The sequence below is a fragment of the Manacus candei genome, unplaced genomic scaffold (assembly GCF_025592945.1).
Source record: "Manacus candei isolate 608988 ecotype Guabito, Panama unplaced genomic scaffold, ASM2559294v1 h1tg000005l, whole genome shotgun sequence".
Taxonomy (NCBI): Eukaryota; Metazoa; Chordata; class Aves; order Passeriformes; family Pipridae; genus Manacus; species Manacus candei.
The window spans coordinates 24,172,723-24,196,127 of NW_026138053.1; the positions used below are offsets into that span (position 1 = coordinate 24,172,723).

Consider the following 23,405-nt stretch of genomic DNA (forward strand, 5'->3'; position numbering starts at 1 on the left):
CCTGTCGAGCTTTAACCCCGTGAGCCCTCCTGCAGCCCCCTGCACAGGCTCTGCTGCCACAGGGCTGCTCCCTCGGGGGTCACTCTGAGGCCAACAGAGAGGTAAGAGAGGTTTGCAGATAATGGGAGCTCAGATCTGTGTTCATATCTCCCACCTTCTCCCACTCTGCAGGGGGAGCAGCCGCACAATGAACCGCACAAAGGATCTTGGCCTCAGCCTGTGGGATGTGGATCTGAGAGCCCGCGATGAAAAGGCTCGAAGAATTCAGCCTGCGAGTGCGTTCCCCACACAGGGAGGGGGGAAAGTCATGGTAGGCATCCCACTGGGCTGTCCCCGCTGTGGCTGGACCGTGCAGTTAGGCTCAGGCTGAGGAGAGGCTCTGCAGATCCCTCATGAGGGCACTCAAGAGCTGAGGATCCTCTCCTTTCCAGAGGCAGTACACTTTAATTCCCTTCCTGACTGCGTTTGGAAGGTTTTTGGAGAAACAGCTGGCGGATGAAACCAAATTCAATGAAACAAGAGGATGAAATAATCCCAGGCAACTTCCAGGGAGGCAGGGAATGAATAAGAATCAGTCCCCTGCAAGCAGCCCATGTGTCTGAAGGTGGCTGGCACTGACAGTGAAAAACACTGGCTATGGAGAGACTCTTGAGATGAAACCAGGTGGATCTGCTCTTTAGTGCTCTGCTCAACCTCGTGAATCCTTTAAACATTGCCTGGTGGTAATACAGACCTGTTTATGAAACTGAGAAGCAACTGGGAAAAAGGCCCTTGTAATGGTAGGGCTGAATGCAAAACCACAAAGGGCTGCCAAGCTCACATGTAATGTGTCCCACATCAGAACCAACCGGCCCAGTTAGAAAGTGGCAGCTTTACTTTATGGTCTGAATAAAGACAGTAGGAAAAAAAAATACAAACTGGGAGAGGTGGATTGGAAATGATTACGAGACTGGAATTAACTTGTGGTGGCTTTGTTAGCAAGGTGTAAAATTAATTAATCAGTTAAGTAACACTACCAAACCTTCCCATACACTGCTTACCGTGGGAGGTGTCTCAAGACTACAAGGGAACATTTATCTCCCATGCCCCTTGATCCCACATTAACTGAGAGCATTCAAAACCTCCACTGCACCTCGAGAAATAACAGCACTGTTTAAATTCAGGCTGTGAAATGAGAAGCAGCATTTAACACTGTCTTGCTGCCTTCCACACTGCGCTTGTATCACTCCTTGTGAGCACAAGAGGCTCCCGAGTGATGAAAGGGGATTAAAGCAGGACTAGCAAGAAGGGTCAGGAGAGAGGGGGCACAGAGGGGCCTGGAGGGGAGAGAATCACAGGCCACCTGGATTTGCCCTGTCACGGTCCCTTAGAGCATCCCATGCAGATCCCTCTCTCCAAATCACCTCTGTACTGAGCTGCACTCCATAGCCTGCTTCTGCCTGACACTGGTTTTGGGAGAGGCTGAAGAAGATCACATGCACTGAAACTCGCCCAGCTGGAGCCAGCCAGTCCCCCTTTTCTTCTTAGTCACAGCCTCTCCCCCACCTCCGTGTCTCTCCACAACTTTGCTTATCTGCAGGGCAGGAGGTGCCTCCAGAGGAACATTACACAGGGCTGCAGCAGGGCAGGAAAGCCAGGAATTGACTCTGAAGCTTTTTCCCCCTCCCTGCCTTTGTAGAAGGCAGCTCATGGTGCAACCATGTGTTTTGTCAGCGCTTCTCACCCTCATTTTCTCTGCCTGGGTCAGAAGCAGATCACCCCCTCCTCCCCTGGCCCCTGCCTGCCAGCAAACAGCTTTGATCAGGAGTCCCCGGCCGGTCCCCCCTGCTGACACTCCATCATTCCTCTCCCCTCCCTCCACCTTGAGGCTGAAACCCTTGGTGAGGGAGCAGTGCAGAGCGCTGGAATCACCTCCCCACGCTAATTACAGCACATCTGGCAGGCAGAAACCGCTGCTCCCCAGCTGCCCGCCCCAGGCTGGGGACACCTGATGCCATTTCTGCACAGCCTGTGTCCACGGATCACAGCAGCCAACTCCTGGGATGGCCGAGGTGTGCCAGCACGGAGACTGGCAGCACCTTGCCAGGAGCTGCCTCGTGATCACAACCACAGCAAGGGGTGATCCAGAAAGGGGCAAAGAAAGTACCAGCAAGCAAATTCATTCCTCTCAAGTTGCATGCAGCGTGATTCTCCCCCTGTACTCGGCTCTAGTGAGATCCTACCTGGAGTTCTATGCCCAGTGCTGGGGCCCCCAACATAGGAGAAGGACATGAACCTGTTGGAGTGAGTCCAACAGAGGAGGCCACAGAGATGCTCTAAGGGGTGGAGCACCTCTGCTCTGGAGACAGGCTGAGAGTTGGAGTTGTTCAGCCTGGAGAAGACTCCAAGAAAGACCTTAGAGCCCCTTCCAGTGCCCAAAGTGCTGCAAGCAACCTGGGGAGGGACTTTGGACAAGGACAAGGGGAAATGGCTTTCCATTGACAGAAGGCAGTGTTAGATCTGATATTAGGAAGAAAATCCTCCCTGTGAGGGTGGTGAGGCCCTGGCACAGGTTGCCCAGAGAAGCTGTGGCTGCCCCATTCCTGGAAGTGTTCAAGGCCAGGTTGGACGGGGCTTGGAGCAACCTGGGCTACTGGAAGGTGTCCCTGCCCATGGCAGGAGGTTGGAATGAGATGAGCTTTAAGGTCCCTTCCAAACCAAACTATTCTGTAATTCACCCACCACCCCATCAAGAGCAGCTCCCCGTGTCCCAGGTGATGCTGCACTCTGTCCCAGCGTGGAACACGGGCTGCTCCAGCGCGGGCAGAGGGACGCCTTGAGAAGCAGAGCTCGCCCAAAGAGGGCAGGAAGGAGGAATCGGGTGGCAAACGGGGTTTTGTGCGGGAGGCAAGGAGCAGAGGGCTCCGCAGGGACCTCTCGGTGCCGGGGCCGCAGCGGGGGCTCGGCAGGAGGGAGAGCGGGATCCCTCGGAGCTCGGGGAGCGGCGGCAGCAGGGCGGTGCGAGGGGCAGGCGGGGCGCGGCGGGGCCCGAGGAGCGCCCGGCCCCCGTCCCATCCCAGCCCCGTCCCTCCAGCCGCATCCCTCCCTCCCCCGCCGAGCGGCCGCGCCGCGGGTCGCCGCCCGCCACCCGGCAGGTTGTAAAGTCATTAACTCCCCCAGCCATGCCGGGCCGCGCTCCCCGGGCCCCGCCGCGCCCGCCGCCGCCGCTGGTGGGCCGCCGAGCCGCCTCCTCCTCCGCGGCAGCGGCAGCAGCAGCGCGGCATGGCCGCCGCTCCCCGCATCCTCCTCATCCTCCTCCTCCTCCTCCTCCGCGCCGCCGCCCCCCTCGGCGATAAGGTAAGCGGCGCCGGCGGAGCCTCCCCCCGACCCGCTCCCTCCTTCCTGCCTTCCCTCCCTCTTTTTCCCTCCTTCCTTCCCTTCTTCCCACCCCTCGGGGAGCCGCGGCGGGGCAGGGAGGCAGTGGGGGTCCGACCCGCGGCCCCTCGCCCTTCCCCGCAGGTTTCAGGTTCCTGCACTCCGGGATCTCCCCCCGCGTCCCTCCCGCACTCCTGAGCTGTTTGGGAAGGGGGGTTTGTCGCCTCTCCCCCAAACTGACCCCGAGGACCAGGCTGTGTCCGCTCGCCGTGCCTGGCACTAACAAAAGGGTGTGAGGATGACGGAGGAGGGTCCCAGCATCACCGGAAGGACGGCGGGGGAGCAGCGTCTTTCCCTACTTGGGGCTTCGCCCAAAGCTGTCCCCCACGTCCGTCCCTCCACATTCATCTCTAGCAGAGGGTTGGCTCCGATTTAGGACTGGAAACAACAGGTTTTCCCCTTCCCCATCCGTCCTGCCACCCCAGCATGGGTTTAGGCAGCTGCTTTCCCTGCTGACCGTAGGATGCATGTCCAGGCATCCGAGCCCCATGCTCCCCTCATTCCTGCTCTCTTCCACAAAGGACCCTCTCAACCTGGCCCTCCCCGTGGCACTTGTTTCACAGCAGCACCAAACCCCCTGTGCCAGTCCCCTTTTCCTTCCCGAGGCCCAGCCTGGGAGAATCCCCCCCATTACTGTGGCAGAGCAGGCAGAAATCCAGGCTTTGTGGGGCACCAGCAGTGCCCCTGCCCTCACGGGTCACTGCGTGCATTGTGCCCCCGAGGGGAACAGGTCCAGATTTCTTTGCTGCCTAAGAAATTCTGCTCTGCTAAAGGAAGAGGGGTTTGGGTTGTGTTTCCCACCCCCAGACTCATGGTCGGGGCAAAACAATCTCACATGAGCCATCTTAAACACAGAAAAGACCAGACACTGCAGCTTTACAGTGAATAACCCAGGTTTGAGGAGCAGCAGTGTCTCCTGTTCTGGGGTTTGTCTTAACTTCAAAGCTCAAGTGTCTTATTTCCGATTTGTTTTTACCTCCACACACACCCGCTGACTGTCCTGTTCACCCCTGAACTGCAGGGCTAAGCCAGAAACTTCAAGCAGAGCAAACTGGGTCAGGAGAAACAGATGTGAAGTCCTTCATTTGGGACTGACCTGGATGGACTCCTCCATCAACATGTGTGCACAAGCCTCGGCTGCTCGTGGTTCTCCCTGCCCCCAGCAGCTGTGTTTGTACAACACCTAAGACGAGGGTACCCCGAGGTTGGGAGGAGGGCTCCTCAACCCTCTCCAGGACAAACACACGTTAATACTGTTGCCAGGTCTGCCCCAAGGACTTCCTTGCTCCAGGAGATGCCCGAGGAGCAATGTGATTGCAGATTACATGATTCAAGTTGTCCTGGCTGGGGGATTAACCTGAGGTTCTTCTTGCTCTCCCATTTTCTAAATAACACATGGTTATGCAAAGAGTATCAGAAAGCCTCACTCCATAGTTTGGGCAAGCAAATTCCTTCCTAGCTGCATTCAATGCCTCTGAAAATCCTGATGATAGACATGTCTCATGCACAGCGCCTGTTATTCCCTTCTCCCCCTTTGCAGTTTTCCATCCTTTCTACCAGCTTGCCCCAGAATAAGTGTGTTGTCCCACTCGCAGGGAATGACCTAACTGACTTGGATCAAGTATTTTGTAATGACGTGCAGCGCTTGCCTGTGAACTTTCTGTCATGGCAGGATTACGAACAGAACTTGGTAGTTCTCCACTGGCTTCTGTTCACTGGTTTTCTAATTTGCTTCTCATCTGTGCCTCATTATATGTCCAGATTTCTGTTACTTATCTGCTGCAATTTCACATCGTTAACAAGCTGCCAGTTTTTTCCACAGATTGTTGTTCTTCCTCATCCCTTGACAATTATTCTGCATTGCTTGTTTTACCTCAGGATACCTTTCCCTATGAAAAACTCCTCAAATACCTTGTTTCGGCTTTTCTAAGGAAAATTTGTGTTTCTGTCTGCTTCCAAACGTTGAATCTCGCACGCAAACTATCTAGTCTGCCCAAACGGGATAAAGCAATAACAGGATGAGAAATAGCTTTGCACAAACACCAATTCCTTTGTAAAACATCAGGGCATGATTGCAAATGCTATTGTTTTTTTTTCCCATGGCTGTGGTAGAGTCTATCACCACAGATTTAGTCAGAGAATGAGAGGAGGAACCCAAACCAGGGACGCTGAACACGGTCATTCATTCCCAGATAATAATCTGCCATTCATTCCAGGCATTCAGACATCTGAAGCTACTTAGTATTTCAGTAAGTAGTGTGGTTTGCTGTAGAGAGAAGCCCTTAAGTAAAGAGAACGTGGAAATTTTTGGTAGAGGACATGCAGTTAATGGCCTCAGAAAAGGCCTGGGAAGAATTTATTTCATTTTCAGCTGCTGTTTCTAGTTGTCTTACAGGCTCAGACAGGGCTGAGCAGAACATTTTACGACAGCTACTGTGCCCTTCAGTGGTGGGCCAGCCCTCAAGGCATACCAGGCTGCAGTGGAGAGCCTCCCCCCAGCTCCTCTATTAAGGGAACTAGAGAGGCATGTTTGTGGTCTCTCTTCCCAGACAGCTTTTTTTTTTCCAGGAGCCAGGCTCTAATGAATCTCAAGATTAGGCACAACAATAAGCAACACAGGAGACTGGGCCACTGACACGGTAATTGCAGTTATTCCCAGGTTTCTGGGAAACCCAGTGTAGCTCAGAGCTGATCCAGAGCATGACAGAGAGTCAGCAGAGAATTTATTTCATCCCTTTCAACTCTTCAGAAAGGCCGCCTGGAAATCCGATAGGATGTCAGTCCAGGCCCACCCTTCTGTGCAGGGCTGAAGCATTTTGCTTGTGGCAGCCTTTGTCTGGCAGGGGGGAGAGGGGAAGCAGCTGCTGGGCTTTTGCTTAGACAGAAAAAGCTTTCAGTGACGCTGGCTTAGAGACTGGTGTTTCTGTCTTTGATGCTGGCAGATCTGGAGACAGGCATTTTATCCTGGAAAAGTTCCCCACAGGTTGGGGTTCAAAGCTCTGCTCCCCCCCAGCAAGAGGGCAGCAGGGCAGCCCTCCCCTCCAGCCCAGGTGAGGAGGCACAGGAATTCCTTGGTTAACCCAAGAGAGGAAGAGCTCCGTGACCACCAGGTGCCAAACCACAAGCACCTCAGGGGAGATTCTTGTGGAGAGCACCTGGCTGAACTAGAATGTGGTCTGTCTTTTCTATGGAGGGAAATTCTCATCACCTGAGGAATCATACCTGGCCCTCTTACCTGCTTTAGGCAGAGCCCTCAGCCAAGCCCAGGCAGAGCCAGCCTTATAAAGACTGGACTCGTGTGCATCTCCTGCTCTGGTTTTTCTAGTCTGCTCTGTTTCTGTGATTCTGCAGCAGAGTGCAAATCAGAGCACCTCCAGCATCTCCTGTAACACCAGGACAGTGCAAAAGAGTTGTTGTAAAGCCCCTTTGACTCCTCCCTCTCTGAGGAGGAGATGGGGAGGGGGATTCACTCATCCAGAATCCACTCTTGGGATTTTTCAAGGGGCTTGGGAAACTAAAGCTAGGAGCTGATCTTATCTGGAATCTGTCCCACATTCCTTAATTTATTATCTGGACATTTGGAAAATGCAAATATCTCCAATTAAAAACAAGAACCATTTGTGTTTCATGGTCAGTGCAGATTTATTTCTGACAATACAATAAATTCAGCACAGATTGGAAGCAGCTGCCCCAGCTCTAAGTACCTGAAGTTCCCCCTCCTTGTCCCCAGGCCTGGGGCTCAGATGCAGTCATGCCATAAGGGGCATGGCCAAGGGGACAGCTCAGCATTGTCCTTGCTTACACAAGAAAATAAATGCTCCTAGGCAAGGACTGGGAAGGGAGCTTGGTCATGGAAAACCTGAGAGCCAAATCAATCTACTTAAAAAGTGATTGATTCCTCCAGCGCAGAGAGGAAGCAGGAACACGGCTTATGGATATAGGGGAACACATTTTATTAAAAGGAAAAAATCCCTCTGACTAGCATCCCTCAATAAATCTTCATTTGGGCTCCTGTCATTCCCAAGAGGCGCAGTGCAGAGATGTATCCTACTCTATCCATAAGAAAGAGCTGCACAAAGGCAGGGATGCTGATCATCCCCAGACCTCAGCTTTGCCACCACATGCCAGATCTCCCTGCATCCAGGCAAAACACCCCAGGACCAGTAACCCTGAAAAGGTGCCTGCAACTTTGCACCACTCCAAATACACAAATCCTGAGGGTAGAACAGGCTGTTTCACTTCCCTTCACCTGCTTCCCTTCTGCCTCGTCTCACCTATTCGGATCACAAGATCCCCAGGGCAGGATTATTTTTATTGCCACCTGGGGAAAAGCTCTGTAAATATTGCAGCTTTTGGTCCACATGCCTTCCCCCCAGGCAGTCCATGAGCCTCGTGTCACTACTCAGGGAAGTGGTAGGACACCAGCTCTGGTTATTCCCCCAGCTGTGAGAGAATCAGTATTGCGCTGAGCTCTCCACACAGACACCGGATAAATCACTGGAATTCTCCTTCCTGACAGTTGTGAAGAGCTCCTTCTCCCCAGGCCTTGAGATGTTTATGACAGAGAAGCATAGGAGGGGTCAGGGAAAGATTTTGCTGAAAATACTTTACAATGAGAGACCTTTGGTTTCTTTCCTTTGTAAATGTGGAAGCTACATAGTCAGAATTTCCATTTACAGTATGATAATAAACAGTGAGACAAAAGTTCTCATAGGAAAAGGGTTGAGATGATTGTTTGGAAGAACAGAAAAAAGGTATTTTTGAAAACATGTCTGTTTCTTTTAAATTTCCTTTTTCCTCTTGAGCAACTCATCTGCCGGTCACAGCATTTGGTCCCTGTCAAGCAAGTCAGCTCCAGCCAGAACATCCAAGTGCAGAGAGGAGTTTTGTTGTGTTCTTTTTGAAACCAACTCTTGCAATCACTAGAGAGCGAAGCACCAGGTAACATGGTGCTTTTTTGCAGCAAAGTTAAGTTCCTTCCAACATGCTTTGGCTATCAGGAAGAGGCGCTATGGGCATTTCAACCATTTAAGTCACAACTTAAAAACATTTGCATAAACCAGCTGCATCTCCTCTGCCCAGAGGCTGCTCTGTTGGCAGACACTGAGGAAACACAAGTTCTCAGGCAGGAATTGCACTACAAGATGAAGAGCACATTGGCTTTATTACACCATGAAAGAGCACAAAGCCAAGAGACAGTCAACCAAAATAGCGAGCAGAGCACATTTAGTGATGAGTAAACCCTGCAGAGTTTTCTGTCACATCCATCAGTTATGGTTTGCAGGTGGGTTGTTTGCCACAGGGCTATCAGCCACTACCACAAACCAGCATGTTTTGCCAACAGTATCACTGATACAACTTCCCTGAGCCCTTGCTTTAAAGCAGACTTCACACATACACACACACACAAATTATTAATTTTCACCTATTAGTATTGAAACGCTCAGTATCCAGCTGGATAAATCCTTTTCAGTCACTGTCCTGTGTTAAACTCATGGCTGCATTAAACACTACTCACAGCTGTGCTTCAGTAAACAGCAGATTAATTCCTGCACAGACAAGTTTGCCAAAGTCCCCAGGAGCTTTTAGACCATCAGACACTAAGCAGGGAAATATTGCAAGGAAAAAAGAACCAGCTAAACCACAGAATTGCTTACCTGCTGGGAATTGTGGAGGCACAGCCAACAGCAGCCTGCTGCAACGACCACGCTGGGGCCAGGAGAGCTCAGCTTTGCCAAATTTAAAGGATCAGCCCCAGCAAGGTGTGCTGGGAGAGGGAGCCCTGCTCCTCTGAGCATAGCGGGGTGCATGGGGAAAAGGGACAAGAGCATCTGCAGGAGGTTCTGGTTCTGAAGCACTCTTGAAAATGACTTCTGTGAGGGTTGGGGGGTGAGGAGCTTGGATCTCAGCTGATTTGGTCACAAAGGGCAGGTTATTCATTGAAATACAGCTCCAATGAGGGACACCTGTGTACTCCCAGTGATGCTGTGGGGCCGGTGTTGCTGTCACACGTGCCCAGTCCAACAGCCCATCTCTACATCGTGAGATCCTGCTTCCCACTTAGTCTTAGAAGGAAATTTGAATTTTTAAATTTGTGAGCCTGATGTGGCCCCACAGGGCCTGGATCCTGGCACGTTGGTCCCAGTGCTGCCCATTTAGAAGGCATCCAGGTGACATGGCAGCTGCCTTTGGTGGTGAGGAGCCAGGTTCTCCAGCTAACCATGCTCTGTTTCTGTCAGGACAGTAGTGAGGCAGCAGATGGAGGTGGCCCCTGGGATGAAGAGGTCACCAAGTGGTGGGGAGAGTGGAGCTCCTGGTCCACCTGCTCCCGGTCCTGCGGAGGAGGCGTGATGTCCCGGGAGAGGCACTGCTTGAGACAGAGGTGAGTCGTGTCCCAGCCTGAGCCCTTGGCCAGGTCTCAAGTGGCAGAAAAGAAATTGGGTGCCCTGACCTGCGTTTTGGGGCCAAACCTCCTTGTTTTGCAGGGTTGGCCATTCCCTCATCCGTGGCCTCTGGGAAAGGAAGGCAGCTGTTGTCCATGGAGCAAGGCGGTGGTGGGGAGAAGCACACCCCTGAACATGTCCTCCACTCAGCTTCACTTGTCTGATGGGGAGCAGGGGCTGGTCCCCTCCTGGGGTCTGTGGGAGACTTGAAGATGACGGAATTGTGGGCTGGAGAAGGCTAGCTCTGTTCCCCTTCCCCTTTCCTTCACAAACCCTCACTTACAAGGGCTGCTCAACCAACCTAACCCTGATTTGTGACCAGCTAAGGACGTGGCTACATATTCCCAGACACCGTATGGAGACTTGATTTACTCCTGGCAGGAACCAGCTCAGCCACATCTCAGCAATTTCTCCTCTTTATTCCCTGCAGAGCTGGCAAGTTTTTTCCCCTCTGTCATTTATCTGGCTGTCACCTGACAGCATCTCCATTTGTCCCCTACAGCCACTTGTCCCCTACAGCTGCTACAATCGTGGTATCAGTCAGACTGGATTTGTGGGAGTGGGGAGAGCTGGAGAGCTTCAGCTGCCTGAACTCCTGCTGTTCCCTCTGGGTCACCTTGCCACCAAACCCTCCTCCTCCTCCTCCTCCTCCTCCTCCAGCACCTCCCTAACCTGCTGCTCCAGGCTCCTGAGGTGTTAATGAGAGCTGGAATCCTGCAGCACAGCCAGCTTTCCCTTCTGCATGAATGCACTCCTGAGTGGAGGAAACTCAAACTAGGGCCCCCAACCTGCCCTCCTTCGTGCAGCAGAAAGCTCCTTTTATGTGGGCTGTTTGGCAGCATGGTGAGGGTCCAGATGTGCTGTAGCACCTTCTCTCTGGATGTGGCCTCCCTGGATGTCTCTGCTGCTGCTCCTCCTCCTCCCCAGCACCCGGTGGCCATGATGGGAAAGCAATGGGAAACAGAGAACAGGGATGGAGGCTGGGGCTGTCCCACATGCCCCACAGCCAGGGCAGCCCTTCTGCCCTTTGCCTCCTGCCAGAAGAGGGATTTTTCTCTCCATTTGGCATTGGCTCTATCCTTGACTCCACAGCTGGAGTGGGGAGGCTTTGTGTGGTTTTTTTACTCCGGGGATCAGCTAAAGCATCAAGTGTTGAAATTCCCATGGTTTTGGTATATCACCTGCACCAAGCCTTTCCTGTTAGTCTTTTAAGCTGGCCAGTCCTTATGAGAGGTGGCATCTCTCTGCCTACTGCACAGTGAATCCTGAAATCAGCTCCCCTGGTCACTGCAAGTTCTGGGTGCTTCCATGGAAGTGATGAATCATCAGGGTCTATGGTCCTTTGGGTCACATCAACCCTTTTGAAATTCAGAGGTGAAGGGACACAGAGGCAGTGATACTGCAGTTGCTCTCTGTCTGCTCAACCTACCCCAAAAAGAGAGTAGCCTAAAATCACAGCTCACCTAAAAGCACTGAAAATGTGTTTCAGAGGAGATGTTGGCCAGTCTAGATCCAGAAAGCTTTGCTCCGATAAAATGCCTGCCTTGTTTCTCCCCTCTAAGTCAGGTCTGACTTCTCTGTCATCCTCAGTACCTTGGTACTTCACAGATCTCCATCTCATGTCTGGAAATTTCTGCTTTCCAGGCTCCAGATGACCCAGGGAACAAACAGCACCATGTGTGTTGGTCAAGCCAAGCACTACCAACTGTGCCAGCAGCAGGTGAGAATCACTTCCAGTACTGACTGGTCCTTACTGGGGGATGTGGGACTCCAGGGGTCCCACCTGGAGCTGCAAGAGCATCAGCACTCAGGGTGGGACTGATCCCACAGAGGAGCAGAGATGAGGGGTAGGATCCACTCCTGGGGTGGTGGATGATGGGCCTTTGAGGACCTAGGAGATGGGCTTTACTGTCTGGGACTGAGAGATGGGGGAAAAGAATGTAAAAACGTATTTCTTGTGGGGTGAGGGGAGGAATGAAGTTTTTCCTGTATGCTTTTCCCTTTGCTGGAAGGAATTTTTGCAGGGCTGTTAAATACAGCTGTCTGAGAGCCCCTTGGCAATGAAGCCCTGGCCTTTCTGCCTGTATAAGGGCACCTCAGAGTCCATTGCTAATTCCTTCCAGGGTGGACAGGGCATTTTCATCCTCCAAGGATGCAGCAGTGACAAGCAGCTGTCACAACCATGGCTGTGACATAGGGAGCTTTGATGGTATTTATTCCCTCCATAGCCCTGCCCAGCCAACACAGCAAGCTTCAAACAGCAGCAGTGCTCCAGTTTCAATGCCAAAGCCTTTGGGAAGCGCTACTACCACTGGATGCCCCTTTATCCAGGTGAGTTTTCACAGCTTCACACAAAGGATGAGGGTGAGAAAACACCCACAGAGTCTCCTCAGGCACAGAAGGGGAAGGTCCTGGGGACAAGGGATAGATGCTCCTGGCTGGTCTGGAAGTGCTTCCCTGTGCTCTCTGCTTTGGAGAAATCATTCCCTGTCTCTTCACAGAACCCCTCAACCCATTCAGGCCTCCTGTCTCCCTGCACTGCTCCTGTTTCAGGTCCTCCAGCAGCAAGCAGTGGTGGGCAGACAGGACATGGGCTTCTCTGGGTTGTCTTGGCTAACCAGCACTCATCTTGGCAGAGTGGGTGTTCATGCTCCTTGTGCCTTCTACCTGTTTGGCTGCCTCTCACCCAGCCTGCTTCCCACTGGGCAAGGTGCTGGGTTGTTCTGAGCAAGGTACTCATCCATTCCCTGCAAAGTCAAGACAGATGGCTTCACGTGGGTGTCCAGTTGTCCCTTGAGGCTCAGACTGAGCTCACCTAAGGTAGATTACCCTGTTTCTGGACTCACCTGCTAAGAAGACATGGAGCATCTGCACCTACAGCTTCAGCTCCTCAGCTGAACGGGGTGTAGCTGGCCACAGCCCCACAGAGTCAATAGCCCTCTTGGCAAAGAAGAGGGTTTGCCAGCAAGAAGTATTTCTGCTAGGCACAGTTCCCAGCTGCAGTCTCATACCATGACCCCTTCACTACTACAAAATCTGTAGATTTGGGGTCTCATCTCAATCAGCAGGAACATCAAGGTGACATCAAACCATCAGTGTGGATAAGGGGAAGGTCCCCTTCCTTGCTGCACGTCTCTGAGCACTTTGACCTGCCTGGTGACTCTGTGCCTCTGTCCCTTCAGATGACTACACCAGTATCTCCAACAAGCCCTGTGACCTCCAGTGCACCACTCGGAGTGGGGAGAGGCAGCTGATGGCCCGAGCACAGGATGGTACCTCCTGCAAGGACAGGACCTATCAAGGGGTCTGCATCAATGGAAAGTGTGAGGTGAGGCTCTGGGGGGAAGTAGTAGAAAATTTGGGAGTATAGTTGCATGACTGCACCTCCTGCTCATCGCAAGGCCAACGGGTCCCTGCAGGGAATTGAAACCCAGGCCTGGTGTTGGATTTGTTCATTACACACACCCCCCCCAAACCCCACCAAAAGAGCACAGTAGCATTTCCTGGGAAAGACCCTGCCCTGTGGAGATAAGCTGGCCCCAGGAAACCCTCTCTTGTTTTATTCTTTGCAGCCGGTTGGGTGCGATGGGAGCCTGTACTCGCCCCGGACGATGGACAGATGCAGGGTGTGTGGAGGGGACGGCAGCACTTGCCACCGTGTCTCGGGCAGCTTCCGAAAGGCAATCTCACAGATAGGTACTCCCTGCTACCACAGTCCAGAGACTTCACCTGCTACTTCCTACCACCGACTGGCTTAAACAAGGGTAGGAGTTTCCCAGCTGCTTGGTGGAAAGAGCTGAGGAGTGCCACCCCTGCTTAAATGCCTGGTTTTGTCCTTTTCACTTAACCGTCAGAGGAGATTGGTTTGATGTGCTGTACATTAGGCTGGTAAGGTTTCCCTTCACCTCTTTACAGTAGGAAGCAGCTGGGGATCTCTTTGTTCCTATTGATTTTGGCATCTTGCCCACCTCAGATAATGTGAAGAGATCAATGAATCTTCTTTTATTTGTGCTACGTGTTCATTTGAAACTTGAGCTATGATGAGGGTCACAGCATTTGTTTCAGCCTGCACTTAATCTCCTGCTTTCCCCAGTCCTGTGGCTGGCACAGCTCAGGGACAGTCCCCTCTGAAACCAGGCTGAGGATTCATCCCTTGCAACCTCACAGCCCAGTCCTCCACCCACAGAAGGAATAGACTGTGGTATGCTCATTAGTAATTAATCAACTGTGGTTTGAGGATGTTTTGGAACATCATTTCACACTGTTGTTGTTTCACTAGTCTGCCTCCCTCTCTACAAACACCAGACTAGAAAAGCACTCGGGCCCCTTTCCAGAGCAGGGGGAATGGTGCTATCCCCACCAGCAGTACGGGTACAGGTTTGGCCTCCCATTCCATCCCTGCTAAAATCTTACAGAACAGACAAGACCTGCATTTCTAGCAAGGAAGACAAACCGCCAAACCATGCGACTTTAAGAGCCTCTGATTTCCTCTCCCTTTAAAGGTCAATTTTTATGTTACTCCTGAGACAAATTCCATGGAGTCAGAAGCTTAGGGGACCTATGGTCTTTTTCCATCTTCTGTTCTGCATCAGCCCTGATTGCTACTAAGCTTTTTTCTGTGCTCTTGCCAGAAAGAGTGTGAGAAACACATTCATCCACACCCCCAAAGCCAGACTGTTTCACTTGTGCAGTTCCTTCCTGACTCCAAACCCAGCAGTGCTCAGACTGGACTTGTGATGGTGATCTGTAATGGGATTTCAGAGGGGACCTTGGATTAGAGCTCACAGACTGGTGCAACATGCATTTATGCCCTTGGCATCCTGCTCCTGAAAGGCAGCTCCTGCCCCCTACAAACATGCTTTTCCCATGAGCTGATTTTCCCATCCAGACCTTTTGATTCCGTCCTTGGGGTCTCCTCACGCTCTGTTCTGTTCCTCAGGTTACGTGTTCGTCACCAACATCCCTGCTGGTGCCACGGACATCCTCATCATTGAGCGCAGGAAAACAGAAAACATCCTGGGTAAGCAGGGGAGCCAGGTGGATGTGGAGATCCCAGTTCAGCTGCCTGGGAGGTGGGAGGAGGCTCTGTGCATTCCCATGTGTGAGCATTTCCTCCAAGGTAACACAGGGCTGCTTCACCTCTCCATAAACCAAGGCTACCACATCTCCAGTGGCAGGAGAGACATTTGGAACCCAAGCTCGCTATGGGCAGGGCCTGGTGTTCTTTTCCTGCTGGACTTTTCTCGTTGATGGGCTGTTTTCTCTCCTCGTTGCCTTTGAAGCCCCAGTGTTCCACAGAGCGCCACATTTGTCTGTTTTCTCTCTCTTTGAAGCACTTGCAGATGAATCTGGGCATTTCTTCTTCAATGGCAACTCTGCCATTGACAATCCCCAGAACTTCAGGGTGGCTGGCACCGTCTTCAAGTACCGGCGGCCCTCGAGCCTGAACTCGGATGGGCTGGAATACATCATGGCTCATGGGCCCACTAACCAGTCTCTGAATGCCATGGTATGTGAAGGGCTAGTTTTAGGCTTTGCTGTCTTGCCTGCTTCTCTCAGACAGAAGGAATATAAGCTGGTTCCCAAGCCAAACCTGCATGTGTAGGTGGCCGAGGAAGCCAGATAATCTTGGCAAGGGGTGGCTCTCCTTTTGGATTTGTGAGGATGCTGTCTTCTCTCAACATCCATCATCAAATAGATGTGGCTAGAAGGGGTTTCTGGGAAAGCACACATCCCTAAAATGAAAGCAGTTTTTTCTCTCTCTTTCCTCCAGTACTATAACTTTAATGGGAAAATGCCACACATAACTTATGACTACACTGTGCCACGGATGCCACCACTCCAAACCGCAGCCCCTGCTCTAGCCAGACCTCTCTATCATCACCTACCAGAGACCAGCCAGAACCACCCCATGCCAGCCAACTCCAGAGCTGCCCAGGACTTCAATGCCACATGGCTCTCCCTGTCTCCAGACGACACCAGTGAACAGCTTCCTCTAAGAGAAGGGCATGAAGATTTGGACTTCAGTCACCCGCACTTCTTCCAGACCAACTCCACCAGTCAGACCCGGGACTGGGGCTGGGAACAAAGTGAAGAGAAGGAGAAGTATGACTTCCAGATCAGACAGATTTACCATGCCAACACAGCAGGAGAGGAAGAGGAGGAGGAAGCACCAGCAATTGGTGGAGAGACAGAGTTGGGTCGGTTGCTTTGTTTTTCCTTCTCCTGTTTTACTGATTGAAAGCAGATGTCCCACATTGGTCTTCTTGAAATCTAAGGTGGCTTTACCGTTGGGGTGGACAGGAGGGAATGATGGAATGGGGTGGAGACTGCTGGGGAGCAGCAAGGGCCAGCAGCTCTGTGGGGGAAGGGGAGCTGGGAGAGGGTGGGCACCATATGGATCAGGCATGGCAGTGCCTCGGCGCCTGAGCTTGGCAGGCAGGACAGTGACAGCAGCAGGGCCTAGCAACAGTCCAGTGATCATCAGGTGGCAAGTCAAATCTGAGGTCAATCTGGAGAGCCAAAAAGCAATTCAGAAACAAAGGACATCTGCAACATTCCTCAGCCCAGGACTGAAGGCCCAGACTTGAGCTTAAATGGAGCTCCAGAGCAGATAGAGAGGTTGGTCAGAGTGAGTAAGGCCTCTTGGTGCTCCCTGGTGGCAATTTATGATTTTGAGGCCAAATACTGAATGTTTTTTGCCTTGCTAAATGTCACATGCTGAAATACAAGCCATCCAGTGTAGTTAAAGCATCCCTGTGTTTTTCTTCCAGCTCTCAGGTTCAACCAAATCTCCATCAGCACGGCTGTGCCCTACAGCATGAGGAGACCCGAGCTCTCGGAGAACAGCCACGTAGCATCCTCCAGGCTGCGTCTCTTCAGGAGGCTGTGCCACAGAGACCCTCACAACACTGCCTTTTGCAGGGAGCTGCAGCACCTGGCAGCCAGGATGGCCCCGAGGAACTCCTCAGCAGGGCTATGGACTGGGGCAGCTGCCCCGTGGCCACAGGGCCTCCACAAGGGGCCGGCCCGTAAGAACTCACTGGAGGACTTGAAGGTGGAGGCATTTACTGGGAGTCAGGGGCCAGCAGCCAACTACAGCATGGTGGCATCTGTGGAGAGCCCTCTGCGAGGTGCCAGCCCAACTGTGGACATCAGCCAGGCAGAGCCTCTGCGAGCCCCTGGCACGGAAAGGTGGCACTTGGTCTCCTGGGCAAAGCAGGGGCGTGGTTAGCTGGGGAGGGAGGGTCAAGCCAGTCCTCTGGCAGTCTCCCTGCTGTCCTTGATGACCCCATTCACCAGTGTCTATCCCTGGCAGCTGCTGTAGTTGCTTCCTTGAAAGACCGAGTGTCACAACTGGCCTGACACAAAGCTCACAGAACATATTTCAGGTCCTGCTGCCATTTAAATGGATGCTGAAGAACCTGCAAGGCCAATGCTGGTGTGGTTGTAAAGAAGGCCAGGAGTCTATAGCATGTCACATACACACATTTCCCACCACATCATGCCCTGCCTGTCCCATTCCCCTGAGCATGTAAGCTTATGAAACTTCTGTAAATATTTGGCAGGAGACTGAGGGCCAACTTTGAAATATTTCTGGCAAGCCACATGTGAACTCTCCCTGCCACATTATATGATATGAGAGACACATTGCTTGAGCTCCCCTTTCCAACCTAAATCATGGCTCTCAAGGTGGTAGTACGAGCTGAGGCTGAGGGCACCCACATGGCTGAAAGACCATAATATACATGAGACTTACTGTGAATGATGCTTTCTCCTTGCTAGTTGAATTCAGGAGGTGGATCAAGGCTTTGCACTCTCTGTTCATCAGTGGTTTGCCTTGCCCAGATGTAGAGCAGAAACAGTGGGTTTCTTCCCATCTTCAAAAACAGAGAGGAGGAATTTTCCTCTATTTTATGTTTGCAGCAGTTTTTTTCAGTTTTCGCTCACGCCACCTCCTCTTTCTGCAGCAATGAGTTCGATGTGAGCCCCGTGGGCCACGATGACATCAGCTTGGCTGACATGTATCGGTGGAAAGTCTCAGCTTATGCCCCCTGCAGCTCCACATGCACTTCAGGTAGGTTTGGCTTCCAGTGGCTGATCACATGAGGTCCTTTTGGGGCACTGATGGAGAGAATCCTGGTACTTTTTACATGGCAAGTAGAGTTTCAGATGCAGTGAGCACTCCAGTTATTTAATGATTGTGGGAGGAAGCTTTTTGATCTGAGCATGACTGAGAGAGGGTGTTGCTTGCCCAGCAGGTATCAGCTCCTCCTATGCAATGTGTGTGAGGTACGATGGAGTGGAAGTGGACGAATCGTACTGTGATGCCCTGACCCGACCAGAACCCACCCACGAATTTTGCACAGGGAGAGATTGCCAGCCTAGGTGAGTGGAAATGGCATCAGCTGTCCAGGGGCACAACAGATCTTTGTAAGGATCACTTTCTGCTCAAAGCATACGGTCATTTTTGGGCTGTATGCACTTAGCCTTTGTATCCCCTTGTAAACAAAAAGAGGGAAGGAATTTGGGATCTGATAAGAGCAAAGCATCACCAAGACCAGCATCACCATCACAGACATATATGTGATAAGCAGATTCACAGCAGCAGCTGCTGGGTGAGGGGGTCCCAAGTGTGCGGGCACAACCCTGCCACCCCACATCCCTTGTCCCCCTTACCTGGGTTTTCCTCTGTGTTTTCTCTCCTGGGGCTGCTCGTGGAGGTGGGAGACCAGCCGGTGGAGCGAGTGCTCCCGGACCTGCGGCGAGGGCTCTCAGTACCGCACCGTGCGCTGCTGGAAGATGCTGGCCCCGGGCTTTGACAGCTCCGTTTATGACGACCTCTGCGAGGCAGCGGGGCTGGCCAGGCCCATGGAGAGGAAAGCCTGCAAGAACAAGGCCTGTGGGCCCCAGTGGGAGCTCTCCGAGTGGTCCGAGGTAGGCAGTAGGGGAGCTTTGCTGCCAGAGATGAGGTAAGGAGGAGCCGGGGTTGGGATGGGGCCTGGAGGAATGTGGCTGGTAGATGGAGGGGGCTGAGGGAGCCTCTGGGCAGCAGCATCCTTGGGAAACAAGGGCTGCCTTTATCCACAGCTCCCCTGTTCTGGCACTGCTCAGCAAAGGCCATTGCAAAACATTTTTTCCTAAGGTCGTTTCTCAAGCAGGGTGTTGACCAAGTGAAAGCCCTGCCAGCAAGAGGCTTTGCCTCCCTCTTCCAGAGGATCCAAACGGTTCTATCTGACTGAGAGTGAATGGAGAAACAATACCATGGAGATACAGAGAAATTAAACCTAACTGAAGTCCCTTTGGTTGACTTTCCACTTTTGACTGCTTGGGTTGTGGCCCAGTGACTTTGAACAGCAGTTCAACATTGAAGTGTTGGAGCTCTGGGTCCCAAACTAAATGAGCACCAAAGATAGAGACAGACCCACCTTTTTCTGTCCCTGCTGGGGTCCTTCCCCTCTCTCCTGGTGCAGCAGGAGGAGGCATAGCTCCCTCCCACCCTTTCTCTCTGCTCCTGAGCCCGGGGCTGACTCGGTGTGCCCCTTGCAGTGCTCGGCCCGGTGTGGCGCGCAGGGGACGATGAGGCGGGAGGTGCGCTGCTCCGTGGAGGTGTCCCTGTGTGACAAGACCCAGAAGCCCAGCAGTGAGAAGGTGTGCACAGGCCCCCCCTGTGACCGCCGCTGGACCGCCTCGGACTGGGGCCCGGTGAGTCCAGAGGGGCTGCTTCTCCTTGCTCCCAGTGCCAGGGGCGCAGGGCTGGCGGGAGGGAGCAGGTGGGCAGACACGCTGCAGCTCTCCTTTGGCTTTCTTCTGGCAGAGGCCAAGCAAAAGAAACTAGAATAATCTGTATTTTTGCCTCTCTGTGCTATACATTTTGGTTAACTCTGAGGTGAGCTCTATTCAATAACCTGGGAAGCTCATGGCACCTGGAGAATGGAAGCTAGATGTACCTCTAAAGCCCCTTGGGATCCAGTGCCACAGTCCAAGTGGCAGGGCTAGACTCTGGACTCAGTTCTCCTGGCACCACTGACCCTGACCTCTCCCCTTTCTTGCTTTCTGATGTGTCTAAATGCCCTGTGTTCCTCCAAGTGCTCAGGTTCGTGTGGCGAGGGACGCATGAGCCGCTTCATCGCGTGTCGCAACCTGGAGGGGAAAGTGATCTCCAACTCCCAGTGTGACCCAGCCACCAAGCCCCTGGCTGTCCATCCCTGTGGAGACAAGGACTGCCCTGCACACTGGGTGGAGCAGGAGTGGGAACAGGTAAAGCTGGCCCTATGTCCTCAGCCCACCTTTCCACCCCGTATCCCACAGGACATGGTGGGAGCCTGATTCCCTTGGCAGAGCAAGGTTGTGTAGTGTGACCTCCAGCCATGGAGCTATACCCTTGTCCTAGGTCCTTTTAGAAAGAGGGAATGACTAATGAATACCCCAACTTGTCCCTGCTCTGCCACCCCAAAGTTTGTGGCATTTGCTGCCTTCCCAGGGATCTCCATTGGAGGGCAGCAATGTTCTAAGGAAACCGTCCTCCTCTCCCACCTGGCTGGGAGTTGCAGACACCTCAGCAGAGCTTTTCCAGAACCTGCACTCCCCCCTGAAAAGATTTTGGTCCCGCCACTAAAGAGAAAAAACAGCCTCATCCTTGATAAATAACAGCTGGAGGTAAACCTGAACCCTGGAAATCACCACGACTGTGTACTTGCCTCAGGAATTAGTGAACATGGTCCAGGTGTTCCATTCTACCAAACAATCAGTCTCTGCCTGTCTCCTTCTGCTCTTTGTGTTGCTAAAGACTTTAGGCTTTCCCATACAAGCTGATCCAAATCCCAGAGCATCCAGAAGGATACCTGGAGTCAGTTATGGAGCTTGGGCTTTTTCTTTGAAGTCTTGAGCAAAATAGAGATTCATAAAGCACTAAGGAAAAAGGTTTCTAGGAAAAAAGGGAAGCAGCCAAGGCCTCTCCCTGCCAGCCATAGCTAAACCTCTGTTCCCACTTCGCTCCCTTTATAGCTGCTGGTTACACTCAGTTGAGTCTCACCCAGCACTGGTAACGAGCACAAACTGGTTAAACCTGGGGACCCAAGGCAGTTTGATACCTGTCTTCTGCTCTGGCCCTCAGTGTGGGCCATGCACAGTCCTGCAGTACAGTTTTCAGCTGTGTCCAGGCTTTCAAACTCAGCAGAGCTCTGAAAGACCAGCTGAGCTCCCCACCTTTGCCTGTGCCAGCTTCTTTGCCGTGTTCCCTCAGCTGAGGAGCTGCGAGTTCACAGGATGACTAAGGGTGGATGCAAGCCAGCCATGCTGACCCTGCAGTGGTGAAAAAGGGCACAAAGCAGTTAAATCTCAAACTGACAACTGCCTCCACGAGGCTCAGGGAGTAGATCCTGCCTCGTGCTGCTTCTGGTGGTGTCCTGAGGGAGGGAGCCCTCTCAGCTAAGCCTGCATAGCTGTGGGCTCAGCAGCACTTGTCCATGTGCATCACCTGCAGTGCACCACTTCGGTCCCCTTGGGCCCATACAAAGCTTGTCGGTACTCCAGGATGTAGGTTGCTACATGCATACGCTGCGTGGTTTTCGAGAACATAGAAACACATAAAATAAGGCAGAAACAGCCTCTTGTAGTCTTACCTTGGCTGCTCCAGGTCCCCCGTGGTAGCTGCTCTCAAGGCCAGCCAAGGTGAAACCCAGCTAAGCATTAATTAGCAGCACCTGTCCCCCCTCCCCGGGAAACGTGCAGAAACGCGTTGCTCCTGTGACCTGGGCAGCACTTGCCTCCATTAGACTGGTGTTAGCACAGGCGTTAAGCACCTTGCTTCTGAGCTTACCTGAGGCTCTGCAGCTGCTGAGCCCCCTTTGTTACCTGGCTGCTCTGCTCCCTTCCCAGTGTGATGCCAGCTGCGGGCGAGGGACGAAGACCCGGCTCGTGCTGTGCGCGGGCCTGGAGAACGGCGTGTACAGGGAGTACCCTGAGAAGGACTGTGAAGCCTCTCAGAAACCCGAGGAACAAGCTGCCTGTTTCAGGAGGCCGTGTTCAACGTGGTTCACAACCTCCTGGTCTCAGGTAGGGCTGGGGGTGGTGGGGAAGGGCGATTAAGGCCTCGTAGCCCTGGGTAGTGGAGGGGGACCTGCGCTGAGGGTCTCTGGCAGCACGTTCTGCCGAGGGCTCTGCTAGGTCTGGATGGGACCCTGAGCTCTGCTTTTCTGCAGACCAGGCAGCAGGTTGAGGGACTGGCACATGCAGGCTGGAGAAAACCTTGGAGCATGTGGGTTATTGCCTCAAGCAAGAGCTTGCACCACACTGCAGGCATACAGGATACAGCCGTGCCCTCCTCTGCCAGGAGTCCGTGTTCTGTCTTCCCCTGCTTTCCCTTGATGGTGGCTGCAGAGCATTTAGGGAATGAGAAGAGAGGAGAGCTGAGCCTGGCTCACAGCACCCATTTTCTCTCACAGCATCAACACTCCAAACAAAAATCTGAGTTGCATTAAAGAGATGAAAGCAAGATGAAAGCAAACTCCTCCCTTGCTCTGCCCCAACCCCAACTCAGGGATGCTCTCCTCCAGCAACAGAAAGGGAGCATAAGTTTGAGATCAGTGTGGGATTTGATCCAAACCTCCTCAGGAATAGTCTCCAAAGCAGGGACCGGGAGGCCTCACTAGAAGAAAGAACTTGGGAGCTATAGGAAAATGAAAAATGCCTCTCACAGTCTCTTTCCTCTCTCTCGACCCCGACAGTGCAGCAAGACGTGCGGTGCTGGTGTGCGGCTGCGCGAGGTGAAGTGCTACCAGGGGGAAGCGCTGGCTCAGGGCTGTGACCCCACTTCCAAACCAGAAGCCAGGCAGACCTGCCAACTCCAGCCGTGCCCCACAGAGGCACCAGGTACGTCTGGGAGGGCAGGGGGGTAGAGGAGCCCTTGGGAGCTCTTTGCTCTCTGCTGGGGAAGCACAACTCCTTTTTAACCCCTTCTGTGTGTGCTCCTGTTCCCCAGAAGACGCCTGTGAGGACAAAGCGACGGCCAACTGTGTGCTGGTGCTGAAGGTGAAGCTGTGCTCTCACTGGTACTACAGGAAGGCTTGCTGCTGGTCCTGTCGGCTCAAGTCACCCTGAGTCCTGCCAGGCCCTACTTCCCTTCCAAGTTCAGGGGCAACAGCCCCCTCGAGCCAGACTTTACCACTTGAAGCCACCCCACTTGGCTTGGCTGTGGAGCCAGTCCCTGTAGACCAGCCTGCTCAGCGAGGAAGGATTCCTAGGACTTAATCACTATTCCCTCTCCATCAAGAGGGTTTTACACAAGACAAACCATCAGTGCCTAGAAAGCTACTGAGAAGTGAGTTGGGAAAGCCTATCCCTGCTGTCACTGTCTCTGGGGATCACTAGTTGGAGGCAGAGGGGCACAGGGGCTGGCCCATGGCAGGGCACGGACAACAGCACCCACCTCTCTGGTCTGCCCTGCAGGACAACTTCCAAAACACTCCAAAAAATTGTGTCACAATAAAGAGATAAACTATAAACCTGTGGGTTTGGTATCCATGTACATAGGCCAGAGGCAAGGGA

General features: G+C 52.9%; 2 protein-coding genes across 2 annotated transcripts in view; one reads left to right on the forward strand and one right to left on the reverse strand.

Annotated features, from left to right (window-relative positions):
- The window catches only part of TDRD5 (tudor domain containing 5), a 79,461-nt gene that overhangs the window by 13,750 nt on the left and 42,306 nt on the right, over positions 1 to 23,405 (reverse strand). The window lies entirely within an intron of this gene.
- LOC127479876 (ADAMTS-like protein 2) lies at positions 9,560 to 23,343 on the forward strand. Its single transcript, XM_051807375.1, has 17 exons — positions 9,560 to 9,796; positions 11,502 to 11,577; positions 12,086 to 12,188; positions 13,040 to 13,185; positions 13,430 to 13,553; positions 14,797 to 14,877; positions 15,191 to 15,366; positions 15,631 to 16,057; positions 16,631 to 17,051; positions 17,828 to 17,934; positions 18,116 to 18,245; positions 18,581 to 18,794; positions 19,407 to 19,562; positions 19,947 to 20,117; positions 21,738 to 21,914; positions 22,586 to 22,730; positions 22,840 to 23,343. The coding sequence occupies exons 1-17, from the start codon at positions 9,636 to 9,638 to the stop codon at positions 22,956 to 22,958; spliced, it is 2,934 nt and encodes a 977-aa protein (XP_051663335.1). The 5' UTR covers positions 9,560 to 9,635; the 3' UTR covers positions 22,959 to 23,343.